Source organism: Centrocercus urophasianus, unplaced genomic scaffold (assembly GCF_019232065.1).
Source record: "Centrocercus urophasianus isolate 14NV4802_14NV808 unplaced genomic scaffold, USGS_Curo_1.0 seq_22, whole genome shotgun sequence".
In the NCBI taxonomy this organism is placed as follows: Eukaryota; Metazoa; Chordata; class Aves; order Galliformes; family Phasianidae; genus Centrocercus; species Centrocercus urophasianus.
The window spans coordinates 15,815,963-15,838,588 of record NW_024884778.1 but is presented as its reverse complement, the minus strand read 5'-3'; the positions used below and the strand labels follow the sequence as shown (position 1 = coordinate 15,838,588).

Sequence of the window (22,626 nt, the reverse complement as noted above, 5' to 3'; positions counted from 1 at the left end):
AAGTTCTACAGCATACCTGCACTACACTGACAGCTGACTACAGTAAGGTGGCGCTACTGTAATCAGTAATATTCATTTTGATGCCATTTCTTAAACTGAATAGGTTTGTTTTGTTTTTGAAAATTGCTGATTATTATTATTTTAAAATGAGAATTCTTTTCATTGCATATTTCTTTTTAAAAAGTCTTTTTTATTTTTAAATAAATCGGTTTCAAGTAAGTGTGTAGATTCTACATTTATCTCACGTACCATTACACACTAAATTCTCTGTCACTGATATACCTACTGTGCAGCAGTAGAAGGTAATTTCATGAAGAAATAAAGCTAAGGGAAATCATCTTTCGTTTTTAATTTTTTTTTAAATAAATGATTCATGAAACACTGAAGTCATTTATATCTGGAAATTCCACCTGTTGATATGCATAAATTTGAGTAGTAATGCTGTTATAAAAACTTGATTTTACTGAAAGGAAAATCTGGATCAGAAGTTAAATTATATTATTTTTCTGTACAAGATAACTGTATTCTCATGTTTTCATGTATATTGAATATTTTAGGTTCAGCACACTGCACCTCAGTGCTGAAAAGAAAAAAAAAAAATAAAGAAAAGCTACGGAATACTCCTGTTTATATTAATATCAAGAGAATCTTTAGGCAACTGACCTGAAAACTGACCTGAAAACTGGCCTGATTGGGTATTTCTGTCTCATATCTGGAAATCTTCTTTCCCTGTTATATTGCTTTTGTAGGTCCCAGAAGCCATAAGAAAGTGCCAGCGAGCTGGAATTACGGTCCGCATGGTCACTGGAGACAATATCAACACAGCACGTGCCATTGCCATAAAATGTGGAATCATTCATCCAGGAGAAGACTTTCTTTGCCTTGAAGGGAAAGAATTTAACAGGAGGATCCGAAATGAGAAGGGAGAGGTAATTCATGTGCTAAATCCATACATATTAAGAATGTGCCACAAAAACAGTGAGAATACTGACATGCTGCTTCTCCTGTGCTGACGTGTACACTGCTTCAGTAAAGACTACTTGGAGAGACTGGTACTTCTTTCTAGCAGTATTCTTTTGCAACTTAAAATACTTTTGAAAAGCCACTCTTTCCTTCTTAGAATGCAGAACCGCTACAAGTTTTGTGCTAGATTTATTCAGCATATTTTAGAACCATAGCATACCCTTCAAGAAACTCAAACTAAGGACAGAAAAAATAGGTTTGTTAGCTAAGAGGAGAAAGAAGTCAACTCTGCAGGCTTAAGTCTCATGGAAATGCTGAGAACCAGATACTTTTACTTTATAACACTTTATGTAATCCATCTATTACTACATTCACTCATTCTAACAGTTTGAATAATTTCAGTCTGTTCTTCAGATTTTTAATTCCGCATATAAAAGACAGATTATTGAAGCCAGCTTAAAAAAGGTGAACTCTATGCTGTGTCTTAGAATCCATTGTGAGGACAGGCATTTACTCCTTACATTGACTGAAGGAATCCTGGGAGCATGAGGATATGCTGCAGGTTTGTCCTAGTTGCTGCTGTGGTATAACTGAGAAAATTCTGCCACTACTGATGACAAAATGAAGAACTTGGATTATAATGCAGAATAAAACAACCCGTTTCAAATTGTAGATTGTAAGCTGTTTGATCGGCTTTGAGAAACTGTACTATCCTACAGTCATGTTTCTGAGTGGGACTATGTGTGAAGAGCATAAGAAAGGCAGATAAAATACAGTGGCAAAATTGACCTATGTTAACCACTAAAAAACTTTCAGTAGTACAAAAAATGACTTTTTTGGTCTTGCTGCCATTGATGTCTGCTGTAATTTTTCTGTGCTTCTGGAGAACAGATCTTAGTGAAATGAATCCTCTGCTGCTTGGACACAAGTGTATTTTGCATTTTTCTAACTACAGACTAACAGTTATCTTGTTGTTTTTGTTACTGTTTTCCAGATTGAGCAAGAGCGGATTGACAAAATCTGGCCAAAGCTTCGAGTACTTGCTCGGTCGTCTCCCACGGACAAACATACTTTGGTCAAAGGTGAGTGAGACCACCTTCATATGTGAGCATGTATGTAAAGTAATGGCAAAGTTATTGGAGAAGGCTCAGTACATCTTTTGCATTGTAAAAATATTACTGTTAAACTGCATCTGAGCTATCTTTAATTACAAATCACTGCTCTATTCACAGTGCAAGAAAACTTTCTTGGTAAATAAGTCCCTTGTGCTTGCATTCTACCTCAACTTTCAAAAGGAAAACAAAAAGAAACTCATTGGCAGGAATAGCAGAAGTATCAGTCAGCATAAGTCAAGTAAAAGTATTAACTTACTTGCCCTGAGAATTTTTAATTGGACTAGAATGAGGCTCTGGCTGGGAATGGAAAGTGTGTTTTTGCTGGCTAGAAAAATATTGTTGAAAAATGAGTAATTTTTCTTATTACAATAGTAATTTATTACAATATTAGTTTTCAAAAATCATGTAACTAGGCATAGACTGAGTGTTACACCTATTTCAAGGCAGTTCCGTTTTCCTGTAGACTCCTTAATTGTGTGCTCTGCATAGATTTCCTTTAAATTTCCATTTGTTTTTAGAATCTGTTTTTGTCCTATAAAAACTGTACCATAGAAACCATGCTGTCTCACCATGCCGTTTGCAGATGGATGCTTCTTTAAAAGGGGAATTTATTTGTATCATTCTTTACAAAACCTTTTTCAAATCTCACATTTAGTGCTGGCTTGACATTTTGTTCTTTTGACCTTTGATCTCACAATCAAAAGCTTAGTAAGTCAGAACATTTCTGATCAGGAAGTTTTTGTGGGTGGCCACAAAAAGATTTTTCAGCTGTCTTGACTGCTTAAAGAATTCAGATTTAGGTAGAAAATAATTTCTGGCTCTCTCCTTTTGGTATGCCAAAGTTGTCTTGAAATGACTCCTTATGTGACTGATTACAGACGATCTGGATGTAGTTTTTTTAAAATGCCTGAATGACTTCAGAGCCAATGTTCCCTGGAGAATTTGAAGACTGGATCAGTTGGGCTCTGAGGTTGGGACTAGTGTACGTGAAGAACTCAAGAAGCACAGTTCATTCAGAAGTACCAGGATCAGTGTAAGCTCTGGCATAGCACACAAGATGAGGCAGCTGGAAACAGACTGCTGTTATTCACATTCTTGACACACTGTTGAGACCAGTGGTCTCCAAAGTGAGGTGCAAGACAGTCCACTGGGATGCAGTAAGAAAATATTTATCATTTATAAATAAAATCTCATTTTTGAACTAATTTTATTTCATCTCTATCTTATCCTTTTCAATTTGTATTTTGTGTTATTTTTTTAATGTGACTAACATATTAGTATAGTGGTATGAGTGCAATTTATAAATAATATGTATATTTTGGGGGCATTTGCTCAAATTTTTACTGATAGTCATTCACAATCAAAAGTTTGGAGATGGTTGGTTTGGACAACATTATTACTAGTTCTGCATCTCAGAATTCAAACAGCACAAAGTTAGCTGCCCTACTGCATACGATGTAGTGTCTTGTAGCTCTTGTAGGGCATGACTTGTAAAGCCTATTATAGCTTTATTTGTTCCAGAAGCATACAGCAATTTATGCTTCATTGAGTTGATTAAAAAAGTCCCCTGAAGTACTCATTTGAATCATGTAGGATTTTCCCTGAAGAGGAAAACAGAACCTTTGCCAGAGAAAAAGAAATCAATGAAAGCTGAAGAAAAATAAGCAACAAATTACTGATATTCTATAGCATATGTACTTTGACAATCCAAAATATATTTACTACTGCTGAATATAACAAATACAATTAATGTTAAGGTATGACAAAGTCAAATGATAGACCAATTAAATACCAAACAATGTTCAAGAACAAGCCTATGGAAATCATGATGGAATTTTTTGGATGGCAATACTCTAAGGGCCATTAAAAGTTACAAGAAACTATTTAATTGTTCTCTAGTTTTGAGCTTCTTGTTAAAATGTTATATTTTTCTCAGACACTTGAGGGATCAAGAGAATTTTCTTTTCTTTGATGTATTCTAGCTGCTTTAGGGTAAAAACACACATCACAAAATAAACTTTTTTTATATTTAATTTTTAATGACATAGGGCTGCTGGAGGGAATTTTTTTTTTCTTCTGTAACACAGTGCAGTCTCACCCAGCAAAAGGATTCTTTTTCTTTTACATTTCTGTTTTTACTATTGCTGAGGGACTAGAGAAACACATGGCTCAGCATTTAAGGCTGGGCAGAGCGTGTTCTCTCAAATATTTATGTATTTGAAGTAGAGATGGATTGAAAAAAAATGTCAAAGTGATTTAGCATCACAAAGTGTTTCAGTGAAACAAAAACAGTTCACTTAGATGTCTCAATCCAGTTGAAATGCAGTCTCTTATTGACTTCATGAAGTCAGTTAGTATGATTTCAAATTATTGTTTACCTTAAAATATAGCAATACAAATGCTTGTTATCTATAGTGACGTGTCATTATATTATTACTGAAATATTTCAAAATTGTCATATTGGTTTTTAAAACAGTAAAAAGAAGCAGCTTGTTACTGATGGAAACAGCATCCTCATCTTATCAGAAAATGCAGAAGATAAAATAGTCAGCTTACAAGTTAAAGAAGCTGTGTTTTCCAGTATGTTTAAATTTGGTTGAGATTATTTTTCCATGATACTAAAAACAGCTGTTCTCTTTCTTTGTAAGATTAGAAAGCAGAAAAGAAACTTTAGAAGAAATTTTTGTAATTATTACCTTTAATTACTAAAATATTCCAAATATTCTTCCTTGTGACAGTATTATTGTATTGCTGACCTCATTAGTACTGACATGCCATGACACTAGGTAAATTAATTGAAAATAAATGTATCAACTGAAGTTCTGAACTTAAATATTAGTCTTCTAACTGAAATATAAAGGTACCTGCTCAGAACAAAAATCCCACACATTTGTGCCATATTTTTCCCTGATTTTATACTATCATGACCTTTGCAGAACAGTATTCACTTAATACTTACCAATGCTGTCTGTAATGTTATTTTAAACACTTTCACGTTAACCTTTGAAGTTCTGTCATGCAAGTAGGTAAGCATTAAGTGAATTCAAATTATCTCCTTCAGTCAGATTTTCTAAATTCTTGTTAGATGAACATGAGGTTTGAGAAGTGTAAAACATGAATCTCAACAGAACAAGCCTGTGAAAATGTATTACCACATCTGTCTTTATTTGGCTTGTCAAAGAAAGATAAATATGATTAAGTGAATGGGAGGATCAGCTTTCCTGCATCAGTAGCACCTGAACTTGTGTACATCCTGAATGCTTACAGCTGTGTATGCAGTGCTGGTATCTTTCACAGCACAATTGTATTGTACATACAGTGCTCCTCTTGGCTATACACAGTTGTTTTAAAAAAAAACAAAAATATGATTTTTTCCCTCATCAGAAACAAGTTGCTTTCTCTGGCAAATTAACGTCTTAAAGAAGGTTCATGTCTGCGTCCCAAATTCGCATAGCATCAGTGGAATCAGTATCTGGAACTGACTGTAATGTTATGCTCTAGGTATATTCCTGTGGGTGCTGAACAAAATTCATTTTGGCAGAGAAAAATTGTAGTTGAACAGCTTAAGAGGAGAGCACAGATCAGTGAAACAGTAAAGGCTGTTTTGAGACAAATCTTTGCCAAACTTTATGAATTCCCCTGATATGCCTTGCAAAAGGTGGTTGATTGAAATAATGTATGCAAGCATTTAACTGGAGTACAGCAGTTTATTTTGTACAATTTACCTGACTGTTAGGCTTGAGAAATTAATACTGATTTTTATTTTTGTCCATTATGACTGAGTGGAAATGGGCACTTTGTGATTGGCAATCTGTCAGATCCTACCCTCATTTGAACTTCTCATCAATCAGCAGTAGTTCTCCACAGCTCAAGTAAAATGCCCTTCCCTGGCATCCCTCTTTTGTGTCTGTATACCTTTTGTAAAATCTGTATTAGGATATTACTTGATACTAAAGAAAACTTCTGAGATGAAATTGTAAAAATATATCACAACTATTAACAAAATGACATCAAAAGAAAGGAAAAAAAAAAAAAGAGCTCAACAGTACAGCGATGTGAGGAAGGAAGGAGGAGAAACATTTAAAATAATATTGAGAAGTCAAGGAGCATGGCTATAGCTATGAATAGCAAAGGTGAATCTTCTGAATCCTAAACAATTGCTGCTGCTTCATTTTAGAAATTTGTCTCCTCTACAGAGCAGTTCCTCAAAGACCTTCTCTCTGCCAATAGCACTACAGACTTTTATTCCATACATACGTGGTTCTGATGGTTCTGTTTGCTGAGATGGTTACCATCAGCATCTCAGCCACTATCTGCAAGAACATTTTATCTGTCTTTCCGTGACTGCTGATTATACAGTTCTGTGCTCTGGAGAGTGTTTGGCTCATCCCAGCTGCATAGTTTGCTTTTATGGATAAAAATGGGCAGCTGAGTAGTGTAATCGTTGACATTTGGCCACTACTTATATCCATTAGGAAGTCATTTCCTGAAAACCCTTGAGCTTCATGAAGGCTGCGCTCCCGTTTGGAATCTAATCATGAGAAGATGCACTCTACCTGTTTGGAGCAGTTAATAGCACAAAGTGTCATAGTATTAATGAATTTCTTTAGAAGCTTAAGCTATTAATTTAAAACCAAAGAGCAAATTGATAGCAAGAGGAAAGACAAGATACTTTTTAACAGTAATGTCAGCTGTTGTTCCTGTTTGTTTAGTAATACCAAAAGTAAATCACCCCAACATACTGAAAGCTCTCATTCTAAAATGTTATCAGAATAATACGGCACTTATTTGAGTTCATAGTGCCAGTGGAAAGCGAATGCTCTTTTTACAATTTTTCTTAAGACTGAAAAATGCAGGACACTTACTGCTTCCATACTGCACTGCAATCTTCTGCGTGTCTGATAAGACTTAACTTTGCCAAGAGGTTGCTATTGCTCTGTAATCTGCAATTTCCTATTTCTGGATGGTTATCTGATATGGGAATTATTTTTTTCCCAGCTTTTTTTGAAAGCTTTTCACACTGGATAGGTTTTGATAATTGTTTTTGGAGTATATGGTATGGCTTTGTGCAAAATATTTTAGCAAAAGAAATGTCATTTTCCCCTCCCCCCATGTTACCTACACAGAAATCCTGTATTCCCAATAAACTGACGGATGGACTCTAATGTGGAAATAAAATCATGTGCAGAGAATTATTCCCATCCTCTTGAAATGCAGAGATGCTTCTGTGACTGCAGAAGTATTAAATCTTTCTGCATAAGTAGAAAGTAGTTTTGTTTTTGGCAATTAGGTGAAAATCAATTCACCAACTGCTTTTAGTGTTTTCAATTTGAGATAATTTGTCAAAGGAAAGTGGGAATTATTTTATTATGACTATTTATTAGAATGTTTGGGTTCAGAATTCATAGAATTATTTTATATCTTCTCAAATCATTGTCAAACATCTTTCTGTTAAAAAGGTCATTTGGTTCCAGCTGGATAAAATTAATGACATTTGTTATCTTTAGGTTATACTCACTACTGATTGCCAGAAGGCATCTCAGCCAAACAGGCAATATAGTTAAAACCAAGTTCAGGAAAACTTTTAACATGATCTCAAATCTTCAGCAAAAAAATTGCACTGAAGTTTAGTCAAGAGATGGACTGAAATAGATTTATTGTGATACATAACTATGAATAATAGAAACCTTTCAGAAGAATAGAATGAGCTGACCATATATCCTTTGATGTCTGTGCAAATTTTGTTGTTTTTTTGATGGTTCTGGATATTTCCATAAAACTCCTAATAGGGATATTGAATATAATATAATATTGATCACGTCTTTCATCATTATTTTCCTTAGAAATCAACTATTAATCTCTGTAAGATTCATGCAACCTGTGTTACACAGGCACTGCTTGGAGGGAACCAGGGAAGTTTTATCTTGCTACCTATTTTATATATATGTATGTATGCATACACAGACATATACATTTTTTGCAGGTATTATTGACAGCACACAGGTGGAGCAGAGGCAGGTTGTAGCTGTGACTGGTGATGGAACCAATGATGGACCAGCACTTAAGAAAGCCGATGTTGGCTTTGCAATGGTATAATCTTGAGCTTATTTATTAACATTTGTGTCATTATAAATCTGCTGTAAGAAGTTTTTCATTATTGAAGTGTTGAGAAGGATAATAAATGAAGCAACATATTGGAAGGGATGGGTTGCGTTCCTTCAGAATCCTTTAATTCTGTATAATAGATTGTCTTGCCTATTTTTATACTTAATATTTTGCAGATTGACTAAGTAGAATCCAATGCCTGAACAGAAAAATGAACTCAGTGTTCTTCCTAGAAGTGCAGTACCCATTTGCATTGCTAAAATCCAGTGCTACATGTAAACATGTCCTCCCACCATACTATGACTCTGAGCATATATGAAAAGAGAATATGTATTAAGATACCTAATTCTATTTTTATCATTTCTGTTCAAATATACTGATAGAATATTCTCAGTGATTAAAAAAAATGCCACACAAGAACAACTCAAAAGTTAACTAGTCAGTAAGCTGATGCTACACAGCATTCAGCAGTATCATGATAGGAATTCCAATGCTTTCTGTCAATGCCCTTTTCTGCTTCTTTATTCACCTTCAAAAATAGATTCAGTTAGCCAACATCCTAGTGAGTATGAAGTGCAGAATATACTCAGCATCACTGCTACGGAGCAGGGTAACTCTATGTAACTATGACCTTGAGTATGCAGAGGTTTATGTTCTGTCCATGTACTTCCTAGCAATTTTATTCCCAATTATTTTTTCCAGGGCATTGCTGGAACAGATGTTGCAAAGGAGGCCTCAGATATCATCCTAACAGATGACAATTTCAGTAGCATCGTGAAGGCTGTAATGTGGGGACGTAATGTGTATGACAGTATCTCCAAATTCCTGCAGTTCCAGCTCACTGTTAACATTGTGGCTGTGATAGTGGCTTTCACTGGAGCATGCATTACCCAGGTAAGGATAACTTCAGCATTACTAAAAGCACGAGGCCAAATCCTATTAAGCTACATCTTTTCTTAACTGAAGATGAAGGTGATTTACATTTAATTCTTACTTTGTACAACACAAGCATTCTTACTGAAGTTCTTCTGAAAATTAAGGATTTACTTAGGATCAAATTGGTAAGTGTTAAATAGCTGTTGACGAAAGGAAGTGAGCAAATCCATCTTATCTAGGAAGTAAATTCCTCCCTTTTTTTGGTTGCATATTGCTGCTGTGACTGAGCCTGTGATGACAGAGCAGAAAGTGCCAAGAATTGGAAGAAGTGACTTTGTTTTTCCTTTCAGAATATTCAAATAATAAGTATGTGTTTAATGACAAATTATGAAACGAGACTATTATTTTCAAGATAGCAGTACACAGAAGTAATCCCAGCAGGGGAACATTTTGACTGATAAAACAATTGTTTTGTAGCTTTCAGGCAAGTCCTTTTAATCTTAGGTGCAAATAACAAGCCAATTAAATGATGCCCACAGTTAGAATTGGATTCCCTTTTCTCCCTCTACACTAATCTCTTATTGTAGTCTTGCTGCACATGCAACACGTTTTGGTCGTTTACAAAAGCATACCACGTTTTTTCCTACAAGTTAGTATTTCTTAATTAATATTTTTTTTCTTTTTCTTTTTTCAAGAATTTGTAGTATTTATGATGGAAGTTCATCCTCCATTAAAAAATAGAAAACCATTAGTTTATTAATGCTATTACTCCCCCAAATGTAAATAAACATGCATTTCAGATGCTGCAGAGATATACTGTTAGAAAAAGCTTCTTCTGGTTGAGATGCACTGATGCTTCTGTGTACATCATGCAGCCACATGTACCTGTTTCAGCAGGTAAATTCCACCTCATGCACACCTGAGCAGAACAATGAATAAGTTATTAGCTCTGCTCTGGGGTAAACTTACATTGCAATCATGGAATTAATCCTTGAAACCAGAAACTCATGTACCTTTATGAAACCATGAGGTCAAACTTCTCCTAAGCCTTGACAGACATTTAGAGGCCGTATCTGAGCTGTGTGTGAGCAGTCTCCCAGTTCCCAGCTTCTGCTAGAGCACCGCAGCAGCTGAGTGGGTGCAACTGTTGTCATTTATCTCCTCTGAACTAATTAAGCATTAGAGCTAGGGCTGAAATTCTTACAGAAATCAGAAATTGGTTTTAGAAGCAAGCAGCAGTGATCCTAATATATGAAATAAGTATTTTTACTCTGTGCAAAAGTACTAAAACCTCAATTTATTGATTTTCTGAGAAGTAAAAAACGACAAGGTGTTAAGTGCTAGTTGCCTACCATGCTGCCTCCATGTCTTCACGATGCCTTGTTGTCGCAACTGAGCATATGACTAAGACAGAAGTCTGAAACTTTGTTTTCCCATGGAAAATAATCACAAGCATACTGAGAAAACATTTAGCTATAAAGTGCTTTTTACTGACAACAGAAATTACATGAATAAGTAATAAAGATGTGGAAGGTAAATCTTTCCAGATTTCAACAATTGTACTAAATAATATACAAAAAAAAGGGCTAATAGCAACATGGTAAGAGTACCAGAATTGAACTGAGGGGACTGATTCCTTTTGAGCCCTTGTTTTGCAGACATTCAATCAGAATTGACACACATTTATGTCAGGCAATTTTTTTGTTGTTGTTGTTACTGTCCGCTGATTTTTCACTGCTTTCTGAAAGCACCAGAAAAAATTAACTCTAGTTGTTAAGTAAAAAATTTATATTTCATTCTTGAAGAGGTAAGCATTATTGAATGAGTGCAAAGACTATTCTACATTGAGGTCTTGTGTAGCATTTGATCAATGCAGGCACGTTCCCCTTTCTATTTCCAGAGCTTTTTTCATCCTTTGGATCATTCTATCAGCTTCCAAAAGGATCAGGCCCAGTGTGTTTGTATTAACCCCATGGTCTCTAACACCATCACTGAGACTGTCAGGTTCACAGTTTCTGTTGATGGTTTTTTCTAACGTGCAAGCTCCTAGAATTTGTGTATTTCTGCACAAAGAGATTCTTATGTAATTCATTAATTTGGCAGTAAAAACGTAAATATTCTGTAAAGGAAGAGATCTGAAAGGAGCTAAAATTGAAACTAGGAAAAAAGGCAGCAGTTATTTCCACTGTGGTTCTGTTTACACTGAACTGGCTGACTGCTGATAATCTCAAGCAGCTCTCATTTCAATCTCATTCAGCAAGGATCTTGCCTTACGAATGAACATTATTACGTTAGGCTTTGACTCAAAGATTCTAGGCAGTGAAAGGGCATTATGTTTGTTTGGCTCATAAGCTCTACTAAAAATTACACTTGGGAACATACTGCACTTTCTTTTTGCTCTTGTTGCTATGATAATAGCTCTAGCACAGAATGCACGAATGTACTGAAAAATCATACAGTAGGCTAGGTGTGCATAGATAGAAGTCTGCAAAACTGTGCACAGGTTTTTAATTATTATTTTGACTGAATCAATTAAGTTCTTAATAAACAAAGCTGAAATCCAGAGTTTCCAAAAAGCAGCACAGCACAGCTTTCTATGACCTTCAAAATGTACGTAGATTGAAATTTACTTTGCTTTCAGGTAGTCGATTTGGCTTTGTTTGACACACAGAATTTAATTTTAGTCCATGACTAATATTCAGGTTAATGAGTATTACCCAACCTACCCTTTTGGTGGTTTTATCAAATTTAGAATGAGAAAATTTCAATTTAAGGGGCAGTGTTTATTTCATGCTTCTTAATGTTACCTCTCAGAAAAGGTTTTCTGTAGTTCAGAAACAGCACACTGAGATGTATTAGGCTTCTTTTACGCTTATGACTTTTTGATGTTGTTTTTTTGCAGAGAGTGTCTACTATGTTTCTTCTTTGTGCTCCTTTGTTGCTGCAATAGTTTAACTCAGTATCCAACATTTATATGATACTTAATGCTATTCCAATTTTAGAGAGGAATTAAAAAGGAGAAGCATTTGGGTATTGAAGAATTTATTATGGAGGCTAAATAGGACTAATGGAAATGGTCATTTGTTATCCTATGCCATCAGTCCCAGTGTGAAGTTAAGTAAAGAAAGCAGAAATCACGTCCTAAGTGACTGCTGCCAAAGTGATGCTGCCCCTTAGAGTGATCTAGATTAGCCTGTGTCCTGCATCAGCTTACAACACCTTGATCTATGAGGGTTCTGTTAGTGAAATTTTGTGTTGTGGTTCTGTAAATGCTTTGAAACGTAGGTCATACAAGAAAACCCAACTTCACAAAGTCTCTGATTAAAAGTTGAATCTAGATCACTCAGTCTACTGCTGCACACTTGTCCATTGTGTACACAGCAGCCAGCAACGGTCAGTGCAGTTTCCATGGCACAGTACAGCTGAGACAGATTAATTCACCTAATCTTTCAAGTAATCTAATTAATTTACCTCTTGCTTCCTTCTTTGTGTATAATCCAGTGCATGCTTTTAAAGCGGTGAGGGTATGACCATCCTGAACAGTTTGCCTGTAATTTTTCTTTCAGTTTAGCAATTGATTTCTTTTTCATTGGACTAATGAGCTACGAACAACTGTAATCTGACTTATTTCTCTGGGTAACATCTGACTGCAGAGCCTTCAATGCAGTGAGGGTTCTTTTGGAACTCTGGAACTCTGCCTACCAATTGTGAATGCTGTACTGCAAATGAGTCATTATTACATGTCTCTGAGCATCATATAGATTTCCATATGAAATTTCATGCTGTTTCCAGTCCCCAGCATCCACAATATCAAGCAAATAATTAGGTTGTTATATTTGGAACTGTTAAAAAAAAAAAAAAAAAAAAGACTATGTACAATATAAGATTTTAAATTGTAGTTCAGTCAAATGGAAACATTTTTTACTGGAAGTCTTAAGCTAACAAATCTACATCTGTGCAAAATTTTATCTCCACTTCCAACTGTTGAGGAAATGTAATTATTCCAAAAGGTTGCATTAAAGAAAGACAGAACAAAGACCACGTTTTAACATTTTGTATTCAAGTTATTTTTCTCGTACTAAAGAAAGACTTAATTTTTTAAAAGGACATGTTTGGAAAATTAAATGCTAATTAAAAAGCACTTCAGCAATGAACTGCTGCATGAATCACCTACTGTTTTTACAGACCTTATTAAAAAAAAGGGAAGGATATATATTTACATGTGTAAGACAGTAATTTACATGGTTTACTGCAGAACTGTATTTGACAAAACGTGAAATAATACTACTGGAAAATTGGAAAAAAAAGCTATAACGTATTGCAATCTTTTCAGAAGGCACAGAACCATTGGCCACTTCCATTCAGTTATCAGACAGTGTGATCTAGCAGTGCTAGCAAAGGTTTTATTTTTACATCTATGTATACAAACTACCAGACACACTTGTTTTTATGAATGGATACATGTGTACTCTGACAAGTAGAAATAAAGGGGTAAGGGTAAAAATACCTTTTCATTCCCACGCAGCTTGTCATCTAAATCAAAAGTAACAAGCACTAACATTTTAGAGACTCTGCATGCCACAAAAGATTTACAGTTTATTTCCAGTCTTTTGTGATTTGTACTTTTAAGTGTTTCCAAAATGAAGTGTAACATCACTTGACTTAAGGGACATTTTCCTTTTACCTCTAGGCCAATGCTAACCTATTCCAAGGTCAAGTGGAAAGAAATTTGACAAATAAGTCATGATTTTGGGAGGTTTGCAGTTTGAGAAACTTCCATCCCCATAGTTTTAAGACAGCAAGTGAAGAATTCATTCCTAGCCAGTCAGGGGCTAAAATGCAGCAAAAATGACATTGACTTTGCCTTCCACTTTTACAGCACAAGTGAATAAAATCTGTAACGAAAGAGTAAGCTCCTTAGCTGATAGCTATTTTCCTTAGTTTCCACCAACTAATCAGAAATCAGGTGGAGTTGCAGTGGAAATTTAATTCCACCTCCTGCCCAGACTAATGTGTATTTAATGTTTTGGCTTCAGCTTAGAATGAGCTTTCACACTTGACTGAACAGTGTAGCACTGCCTATAATAGATAATTATTAGAGGCACCATAGCCACCCAAGGTGATTGGCAGTGCGAAATGGTGAGAACGTGTTGATGCCAAAACTGATGACTGCCAATTACAGTTGTGTGATTTAGAGATTTAAAGAATCTGAGTTTTTGTTGTGCTAGAAATGTCAGGCGTTGATAGAAATCTGATCATTTGACTCTATTTATTAAGCATAACAGACAAATTCCGTTTTCGCTGACATAGATGTCAGCACACAAAGTAGCAAATTCAGCTTCTATAGCACCTCAATGTAGGGAATGTTTCTTGAGAAAACTCAGTCAAAACTACAAAGACAAAAATATGACAGTTCTTCAGGAGAAAACACGTTTTCTCTTTTCTCCATATACTGGCTAGGATCTTTGAGCCCTGGCGACTAACAACTTTTGCTACACTTGCAGCTGAACCATTAGTATGAATTACAATAAATGAAGTCTCATTGAGTGGTTTTAGATTTATACCTTCTAAGATGGAGATGTTTCCTCTTTCTGCAGTTGCATGTCAAATGCATGAACTGAAACTCCAGATAAGCCCAGTTAATGCAACCCATGACCAAGAAGTCAAGAATCTATTAATGATAATCCTCCACCCATCCTTAGTGTACCCAACCTGTAAGACTGAAATAGCAGGTTGCTCTTCTCCATCCCTATGAAAACACTGAGAAAGAACGTGCGTTTTTTTTAGCGTGTCAAAATATATTTAATTATAAGGCTCTTAAGAATATTTTTCAAGAGAAAATAATACTTTAACTCAGGAGAGTTGGAATATAAGCCAGATTCACAACAGACCTGATCGTTTACCTATTCTTCATGCATTTTTGGGATACTAAATGGATACTGGCACTCATTATTTGATCATATTTCATTAAAAATGAATCACAGAATCATAGAATCACTAAGGTTGAAGAAGACCTCCAAGATCATCTAGTCCAACTGTTTACCTGCCACCAGTATTTCCCACTAAACCATGTCCCTTAGTACCACATCTAAGCATTTCTCAAACACCTGCAGCGATGGAGATTCGACCACTTCCATGGGCAGCACATTCTGGCACCTGACCACAATGTCTGAGAATAAATTTTGTAGAACAGATCCAACCTGAATCTCTCCTGGTGCAGCTTGAAGCCATCCCCTCCAGTCTTATTGCTAGTAACACGGGATAAGATTCTTACCACCACCTTGCCACAACACCTCCCTTCAGGCAGTTATAGAGAGTGATAAGGTCCCCCCTGAGCCTCCTCTTTTCCAGAGTGAACAATCCCAGCTCCTTCAGCCACTCCTCGTAAAGCCTGTGCTCCAGACCCCTCACCAGCTTAGCCGCCCTTCTCTGAACACACTCCAGGCCTCCATGTCTTTCTTGCTGTGAGGGGAATATTTTTCTTTGAGGAAAAGAGCAGAGCTCATAAAACTTTTTCATTTGCTGTTTCATACATATCTTTGTTTCAATACTGAATGACACTGAAGTTCTCATAAAAACAGTGCCCTGATCTTCAGACTGTCACACTGTATACTAACTCCCTTCTACTATCAAATTTGTCATATTGATATCTTACTGCTTTGGGATTTTGTGGGGCTTCCACAAAAAGGTTCTGTTTGAAAGAGAATGCATGTTTTACTAATGCTGCCTATTTTGTATTCAGTCTAAAGGCATAGGAAGTTGTTAAAAAAACAACAAAAACAAACAAGCAAAAAACCCGTAACAACAAACTTTTTTTTTCCTGATTGGACTCTTGGAAGCAATTGCAGCAATCTATCACTACAGCTGACCAAATGAATTAAAAATCACTTCTGTATAATAGCCATCCACATTTTCTCCTAAGATCAGTGTTATTTATTATTTTTTTAAACGTAAGGTAAAGTCCTCTATAATCAGACCTTAGACACTTTCTGTCTTGAATTAAATGAGGAAAGAGCTCCTTCTAGCGGCTGGCAATCTGATTCAGAAATAGATGCTTTATTCTGACAACAGGCAAGTTCCATATTTTCTAATATGCTATCCAGTTACTCAACAGATTAATCAGGATTTCCTTTTGAAAATCTAAAGCATTTTAATAAGAGTCTGGATATTTTTTTTAAATTCAAATATCGGGTGTTTTCACCATCAATGTTTTTAAAAGGTCTTATTTATGTACGACATGTCTTAAAACGTCTTAGCCATCGCTTCCTCATTTTTTAACAATTTCTAGCTGATTCCAAAAATGGGTACTGTTTTTGTACAGGTGAAAGCTGCAAGTAATGAACCACTACTTTTTAAATTGCTTCAGCATGATTTTTCTTCCAGGAAAAAAAGCTATATTTGTGTTATGCAGTTACATAAACTCAGTTACAATATGAAGCACGTACTTCATTGTGTGTTGAAGTACAGACAGCATTATGAAATGTATTATAAATTACTGTTATACTTTATAAAAACTGTGTGATTGTAAATACTGGTGATTGAAATAACTTGAAAAAACATAAATTGAAATCATTTATTTCTGCTCTGATCACTGTTTCCTGTGATTCTGATCTTGTCTGAGCAATGAAAGAACAGACATAGTACGGTAAACCAAAGGTCCATGTATTTCAGTATGTTGTCTTCAACACTTCTTGCAGTTGCAGTTGCAAAGGAGGAAATGAAATGACAGTAAATGACCTGACAAAAATTATTTTTTAAGGAAATAAGTAACTTTATAATTTGTCTCCACAGGACTCTCCTCTAAAAGCTGTACAGATGCTGTGGGTCAATCTAATTATGGACACTTTTGCCTCACTTGCTCTGGCCACTGAACCTCCAACAGAAGCTCTATTGCTAAGAAAGCCATATGGCAGGAACAAACCTCTTATATCCCGTACCATGATGAAGAACATTCTGGGCCATGCTGTCTACCAGCTTACTCTAATATTTACACTTCTTTTTGTTGGTAAGAAAGTCAGGCTTGCTGCATGGTTTAGAGGCACCTAGATCACATAGAGCCAGGTGTCAGAAGGCTTTAAATGTAACCACTCGACACACATACACATAGTTAGGCAGCTAACAGGACTGGACTGTGTAAGGGGATTAGGAACATAAGGGGAGACCCAACAGAGGAATTCAGCCCCTTCACCTTGAGAGGGCTGTTTTGCCTACTAACAAAATGAAGATTGGAGATAATTCCATTTTAAAATGTAACTTGGAAGGTTACATTTTAATTGGAGTATCTAGTCTGCTCCTCCTCCGTTGGAATTTCATTTTGAAGCTTGTTATCAAAAGCAACAAAAATCAAGACTCATTTTACCAGTATTTTGAGAGGCTGCTATCAGGGAACAAAATGTAATTCAAGAAATGTATTCAAGAAATAATTCAAGAAATACTGTTGATTCTGTAATTCAAGAAATAATATTGATCTTAAGTATTACAGATAAGCAAGTAATCGGAATTAGGTGATAAAAATAACAAGCTGTTATGGCATTTAATTTGAAAACGAATATTAAGGGAGAAAGAATTTATCTATTTTCTTATTTCCATCCTGGACTCTTTTTCAGGCATTACTAGAAGTGGATGTTTTTCTTATGCCTTGTATTTGCAAGTGAGAGAGGAAGGAGGAAGAGTGTTTCTTGCTGCAGAGAACTGCAGGCATTAACAACAGACTGCTACTGCTCCGCAACAATGAGTGAAATCGCCCACAGGGCTGATAGTTTTATCAATAGATATTTTGTTCTTGACAATACGTCACTGCAGTTAAATGGCACGTGTTGTTTTTCACATGTTTTATCATTACATACAGAATTTCCTAAAAGCTATACGTTTAAATTGATGGCTTTGAAAATTTTAGGAGTTTTTTGAACTTTGTTTTGAAAGCCTTGCTCCATCTTAGCTCAAACTGAAAGTTTACGTCACCGCAACTGAGGTGGTGGTGATGGCCTGCTTACAATAGAGCTGTTTGAATCAAAATAATTGTCAGGTTTTGGAGACAGATGCATCCTAATATTATGATAGGCTTTTTTTTGAGGAGTGTTATCGCTTAAAATACTTTATAGTGAAACTTGATGAAAAGAAAACCAGGCTTTTCTCACCCAATCCAAATTATTTTTGTGTCTCTGGTAAACCTGTAACTAATTTTCTCAGAAGCCCAGGAAGTACAGCCTTTTCCTTTCTGATCTTTGAGAAGGGTCACTTTTACAGTGAGATGTTCTAAATACAGATTCTAGTAAGATTTCAGATTTCTGTTTTGATCAACTACATCTTTTTGCAGCAGCATCCTTTGCTATGCCATTTAAGTGACACAGTGCAATAAATGACTTAAGGATAGGTACTCTCACTCTTACAGCTATTCGTATGTTTGTGTGTGCACTGAATGAAAGCAAATAGGTGTAATGACTTTTTGTGTGTGTATAAGATAAAATACTGTAATGTTTCTGCCATTATTTTTTCCTTTATATGTATTAAGGAGAGTGTTTTCCAAGCCTTAGTGATCTCCTTGGAGATATGTTATCTGCTTAAAAATCTCTACTCTCTCAGAGTCCAACTTTTATGGTCTCATATTGTGTTACTAATATATTTTTTGATATAATAATATACTTTCTGTCAAAAGGCTATAAGCCAAATTCTTGCTTTAGAACCATGCTCATTATTCCCAGTGACCCCAACGTGAACTGCTCAAATATCCCAAGGCAAAATAAATCACTGTCAACTTAGCTGACAGAATTATGACGTCAAAGGGGAACCTCAGGAAACCTTTGCTTCTTACTTCAGAAATTCTGCGTATAGCACTAGTGGGATAGCAGAAAATGTTAAAGATTTATTTGCTTTTATTATTGCAACACTTGTTATGAAAGTGGGTTGTAGTGTGATAACCTTTACTCTTTATTTCATTCGTTATTTACTCTTTCATATGAAAGTCTCATTCTTACTTCAAATGAATACCTTACTCCTAACTGAGTGTTATCTGTAAACTTTTGTCAATGTGAAATGAGGTCCATCGGGTATTTTTTCAAATCTTATCTCAATTTTACTATTACTCGTAAAGGATTTTATCCTCTTTATTGGTCAGATCTAAAAGTGAAAATCAAATTATCAAAATAAAGAGCAATGCCTGATGTTGTGTTTCAGAGCAGATTTAACAGGATGATGATGATCAAATCTATTTAAAATCAAGAATGCCTGTGTTTTTATCATTAATATCCATGAACATTTGTCAAGAGTCATGGCAAGCGTACTAGCAAATAGGTTAAAAACTGCTGAAGAGTGACTGCTTCTAATTCTGGTACAAAAATGGAAACATACTGACAATGGGTCTTCAGTGCTTACTGCATCAGAAGGAATTGACTTAGAGTATTTACCACTAGGTTAGAGGAAAAATACTATGAAAACTGTGAGCTGGTATATTGAGTTATTAGAGAAAAGTTATCACTGGGGAAGCTTTCTGCTCAGGAACTTTAGATGTCTTTTGCTTTCTGGAGTGCAGAATTTTGCCTGTAGATAGTAAGGTGAGAAAAAAGTAGAGCAAAGCAGGCAACTAAGCTAAAGCAAACAGAGGAAATTAAAAAAAAAACTCCATTTGTTGTATTCTAGTGGAAACCTTTACTTTTGTCTTATACCTAGGTGAGAAAATGTTTAAAATTGACAGTGGGAGAAATGCACCGCTCCACTCTCCTCCTTCAGAGCACTACACCATTATCTTCAACACTTTTGTCATGATGCAGCTTTTCAATGAAATCAACGCACGCAAAATCCATGGAGAGAGAAATGTCTTTGATGGCATCTTCAGAAATCCTATTTTTTGCACTATTGTACTGGGTACATTTGCTATTCAGGTAATGATTTGGTCAAAATTTAATACTACTCAAAAGAAATTTAGGTGACTTTTTCTATGCCTGTTTAATCTAAAAGATGTAGGAGGCACAGGAACTATAAAACCGCCTGGATTAACATACTTCCTTGATCAATATGTTTGTCTATAATGGAAAATGTTATGTAGTCATCCTAACACAACATAAGTGTTGATCATTATCACCAAGTGAAATCTAAAATTAATCTGAAGATGTAACAATAGCTGTCATGGTTTGTTTACTTTTTTAAAGATATTATTAAATATACTAACCAATAGCAACATGGTATTTTACAATAACTCTATAGCATTAATCCATTCTTCTAAGGTTAAATGTCACTGTCAAATCCTATTTCAGGTTCTCAGTAGTGCTACTCCTTGGTAGTAATTCTTCATATCTATCTCAAAAGTTTGTTGTCCCAATCCTATGTAAACATAATTACAGAAATAGACCTTTTTCTCAACATTTGTAATTTTTATTTCATAAGACCTCTAATTCCTCATTCTGCTTTAGTCTCCATACATTTGCTGTCTTCTATCCTGTACCTGACACAATCTGACATTACCTTTCAGACCTCACAGTTGCTGCATTCAACTACTTATATGTTTATGACACATATGACATATACGTGAACTATTTATATGACATTAGCACCAATTCTGCAATGGCATCCTGGAAACCATCAGATTTGGGACCTTTCTCATGAAAGGAATAAAGAGAAGAATAAAGTCATTTCAATCTGGACAACGACAGTTTGAAAACAGAAAGGGAGCCAATAAATAAATTGTTGCAATATTGTGTTGCAACAAACCGTAACGTAAATTACGTGTGGGATAAAGAAAGGACACCATTGCATGGAGGCAGAATTTGATTGTGATGGTCTTCAACTGCTCAAGAACAGGGGTTTGCTAATCTGAACCAGAATGCCTCCAGAGAGGCCTGAAAAATCTTTACATTATTTGTCATGGGAATTGTTTGAGAACATTCTCCTAGTTTTAGTCATTACTGTACTCAATTTCATGCGGCTAAAGAAAAAGTGTTATCTAGCTACTAGCCACATTTCTGAATCTTTTCCTAATTTTACTACTCCCTCCCTGATTTTCTGATAGCAGAAGTATTTCAGAACACAGTTCACAACAACAGATTCGCACTCTGACAGTGAATCAAAAAGGATATAGTGGTTTAAGACTATTCAGGCTGTGACTCTCATTTGCTTTTCAGTCTTAAAGTCACGTAACTTTCCTTGGGACAATAAATGGTTACTCTATTTTTTCTTCTCTTATGGAAATATAACTTTGAATAATGTAGTTTGCTGAAGCAATGTCAGAATAGTACTTACTATTTTGTCTGTGTGTTGTTATATTTGACTGTGTGAGCCAAGCATTTTGTTCTAAGGAGAAGCTGATTAACTCCAGCAGCTTGGTCTATTTAGATGTATGTGAGAGATTGCAGAATTGTTTTTAATTTCATGCCTAAACTTACTATACTCCGTGTGTATTTATTTTTTAGGAGAAATTATTAAGTATTTTGTAAGTACAAATAGCAGCAAAGTATTTTTCATAGATTTACTATTCCTTTTGTACTTTCTGCTGAGTAGAGGCTCACTTCAACTCTGAGCGCAGCAGTTACACTAACTGTCCTCATCCAAAACCTCTCTGAAAAAAATCAACAGCTTTGGCAAAAATTTCAAAGGAACAAAATGGAGACTCTTACAACATAGCATCCAAAGAGTCAGAAAACTCTTCTGAAAGCTCCACAGCAGCTTGAGAAATAAGGGGATAATTATCACTCCTCTCCTCAGAAAAGCAGCAGCTTTTTTTATACTTTAATCCCTTTTTTCTGCTTTCAGAGTAAAGATGTTCATATTGAAGGAAGATGGTTTAAAAGATGAAATACCCATCATAGAGCAGTTGGAAAATTCTTGATGTGAAGTTGTAACTTCTTTCAAATTTAGCATTATATTCACATTTATTTGCCCACTTTTCCCTTACTCCAAACATTTCCTGTCCGCTGCCTTCCATTCTTTGCCCCCTTCCTTCTTCCTGTATATTTACAATTCACACAGAAAGAGTCAGTGTTCACTGTTTGTTCATTGTTTACTTACTAGAAGACACAAATGACTTTTAACTACTGTTATGCAGCTTTTGAGAGTTTAAATATCTGAATTGTGTAGTAAGGGCCATTATTTCATAGCAGTACTGCTAACAAAAAACAGTAATATCTGAATTTCAGTTAGCAAAACATTCTCAATCTAACCAGGCTTAGAAACTTGTTCAGGTTCTATGGGTGCTGGTTGTGTCTTCTGCATAATATGAATAGGTTCTTTTCATGTGTGATTTTCCCACCATCTTTCTTCAACAGAACTACATTTTGGCAGTGTCAGTCTATCATGATAACACATCTGTAAGTGTACAATAAAATATCAGAGAGAAAAATTTCTTGTGCAGAGGCAATTTCAAAATAAACTGCCATCCAAAATAAACTATTTACCCCATTTCTTCTCTGCTTTTCTTTGTAGATAGTAATTGTCCAGTTTGGAGGAAAACCATTTAGCTGTTCTCCCCTGCAGCTTGATCAGTGGATGTGGTGTGTATTTATTGGATTAGGAGAACTTGTATGGGGTCAGGTAAGCATCTAGGAACATGCAAAATATCTTTTGTTTTTATAAACCAGTC

General features: G+C 35.4%; 1 protein-coding gene across 8 annotated transcripts in view; it reads left to right on the top strand.

Moving 5' to 3' along the window:
- ATP2B2 (ATPase plasma membrane Ca2+ transporting 2) overlaps positions 1 to 22,626 on the top strand; it is a 252,133-nt gene that overhangs the window by 206,429 nt on the left and 23,078 nt on the right. For all 8 annotated transcript variants that reach the window (XM_042823423.1, XM_042823425.1, XM_042823421.1 and 5 more), the window contains exons 15-21: positions 750 to 929; positions 1,958 to 2,045; positions 8,062 to 8,168; positions 8,886 to 9,077; positions 16,851 to 17,064; positions 19,725 to 19,936; positions 22,470 to 22,577. In XM_042823423.1, the coding sequence (XP_042679357.1) occupies positions 750 to 929; positions 1,958 to 2,045; positions 8,062 to 8,168; positions 8,886 to 9,077; positions 16,851 to 17,064; positions 19,725 to 19,936; positions 22,470 to 22,577 (1,101 nt within the window). The remainder of the gene's footprint in view (positions 1 to 749; positions 930 to 1,957; positions 2,046 to 8,061; positions 8,169 to 8,885; positions 9,078 to 16,850; positions 17,065 to 19,724; positions 19,937 to 22,469; positions 22,578 to 22,626) is intronic.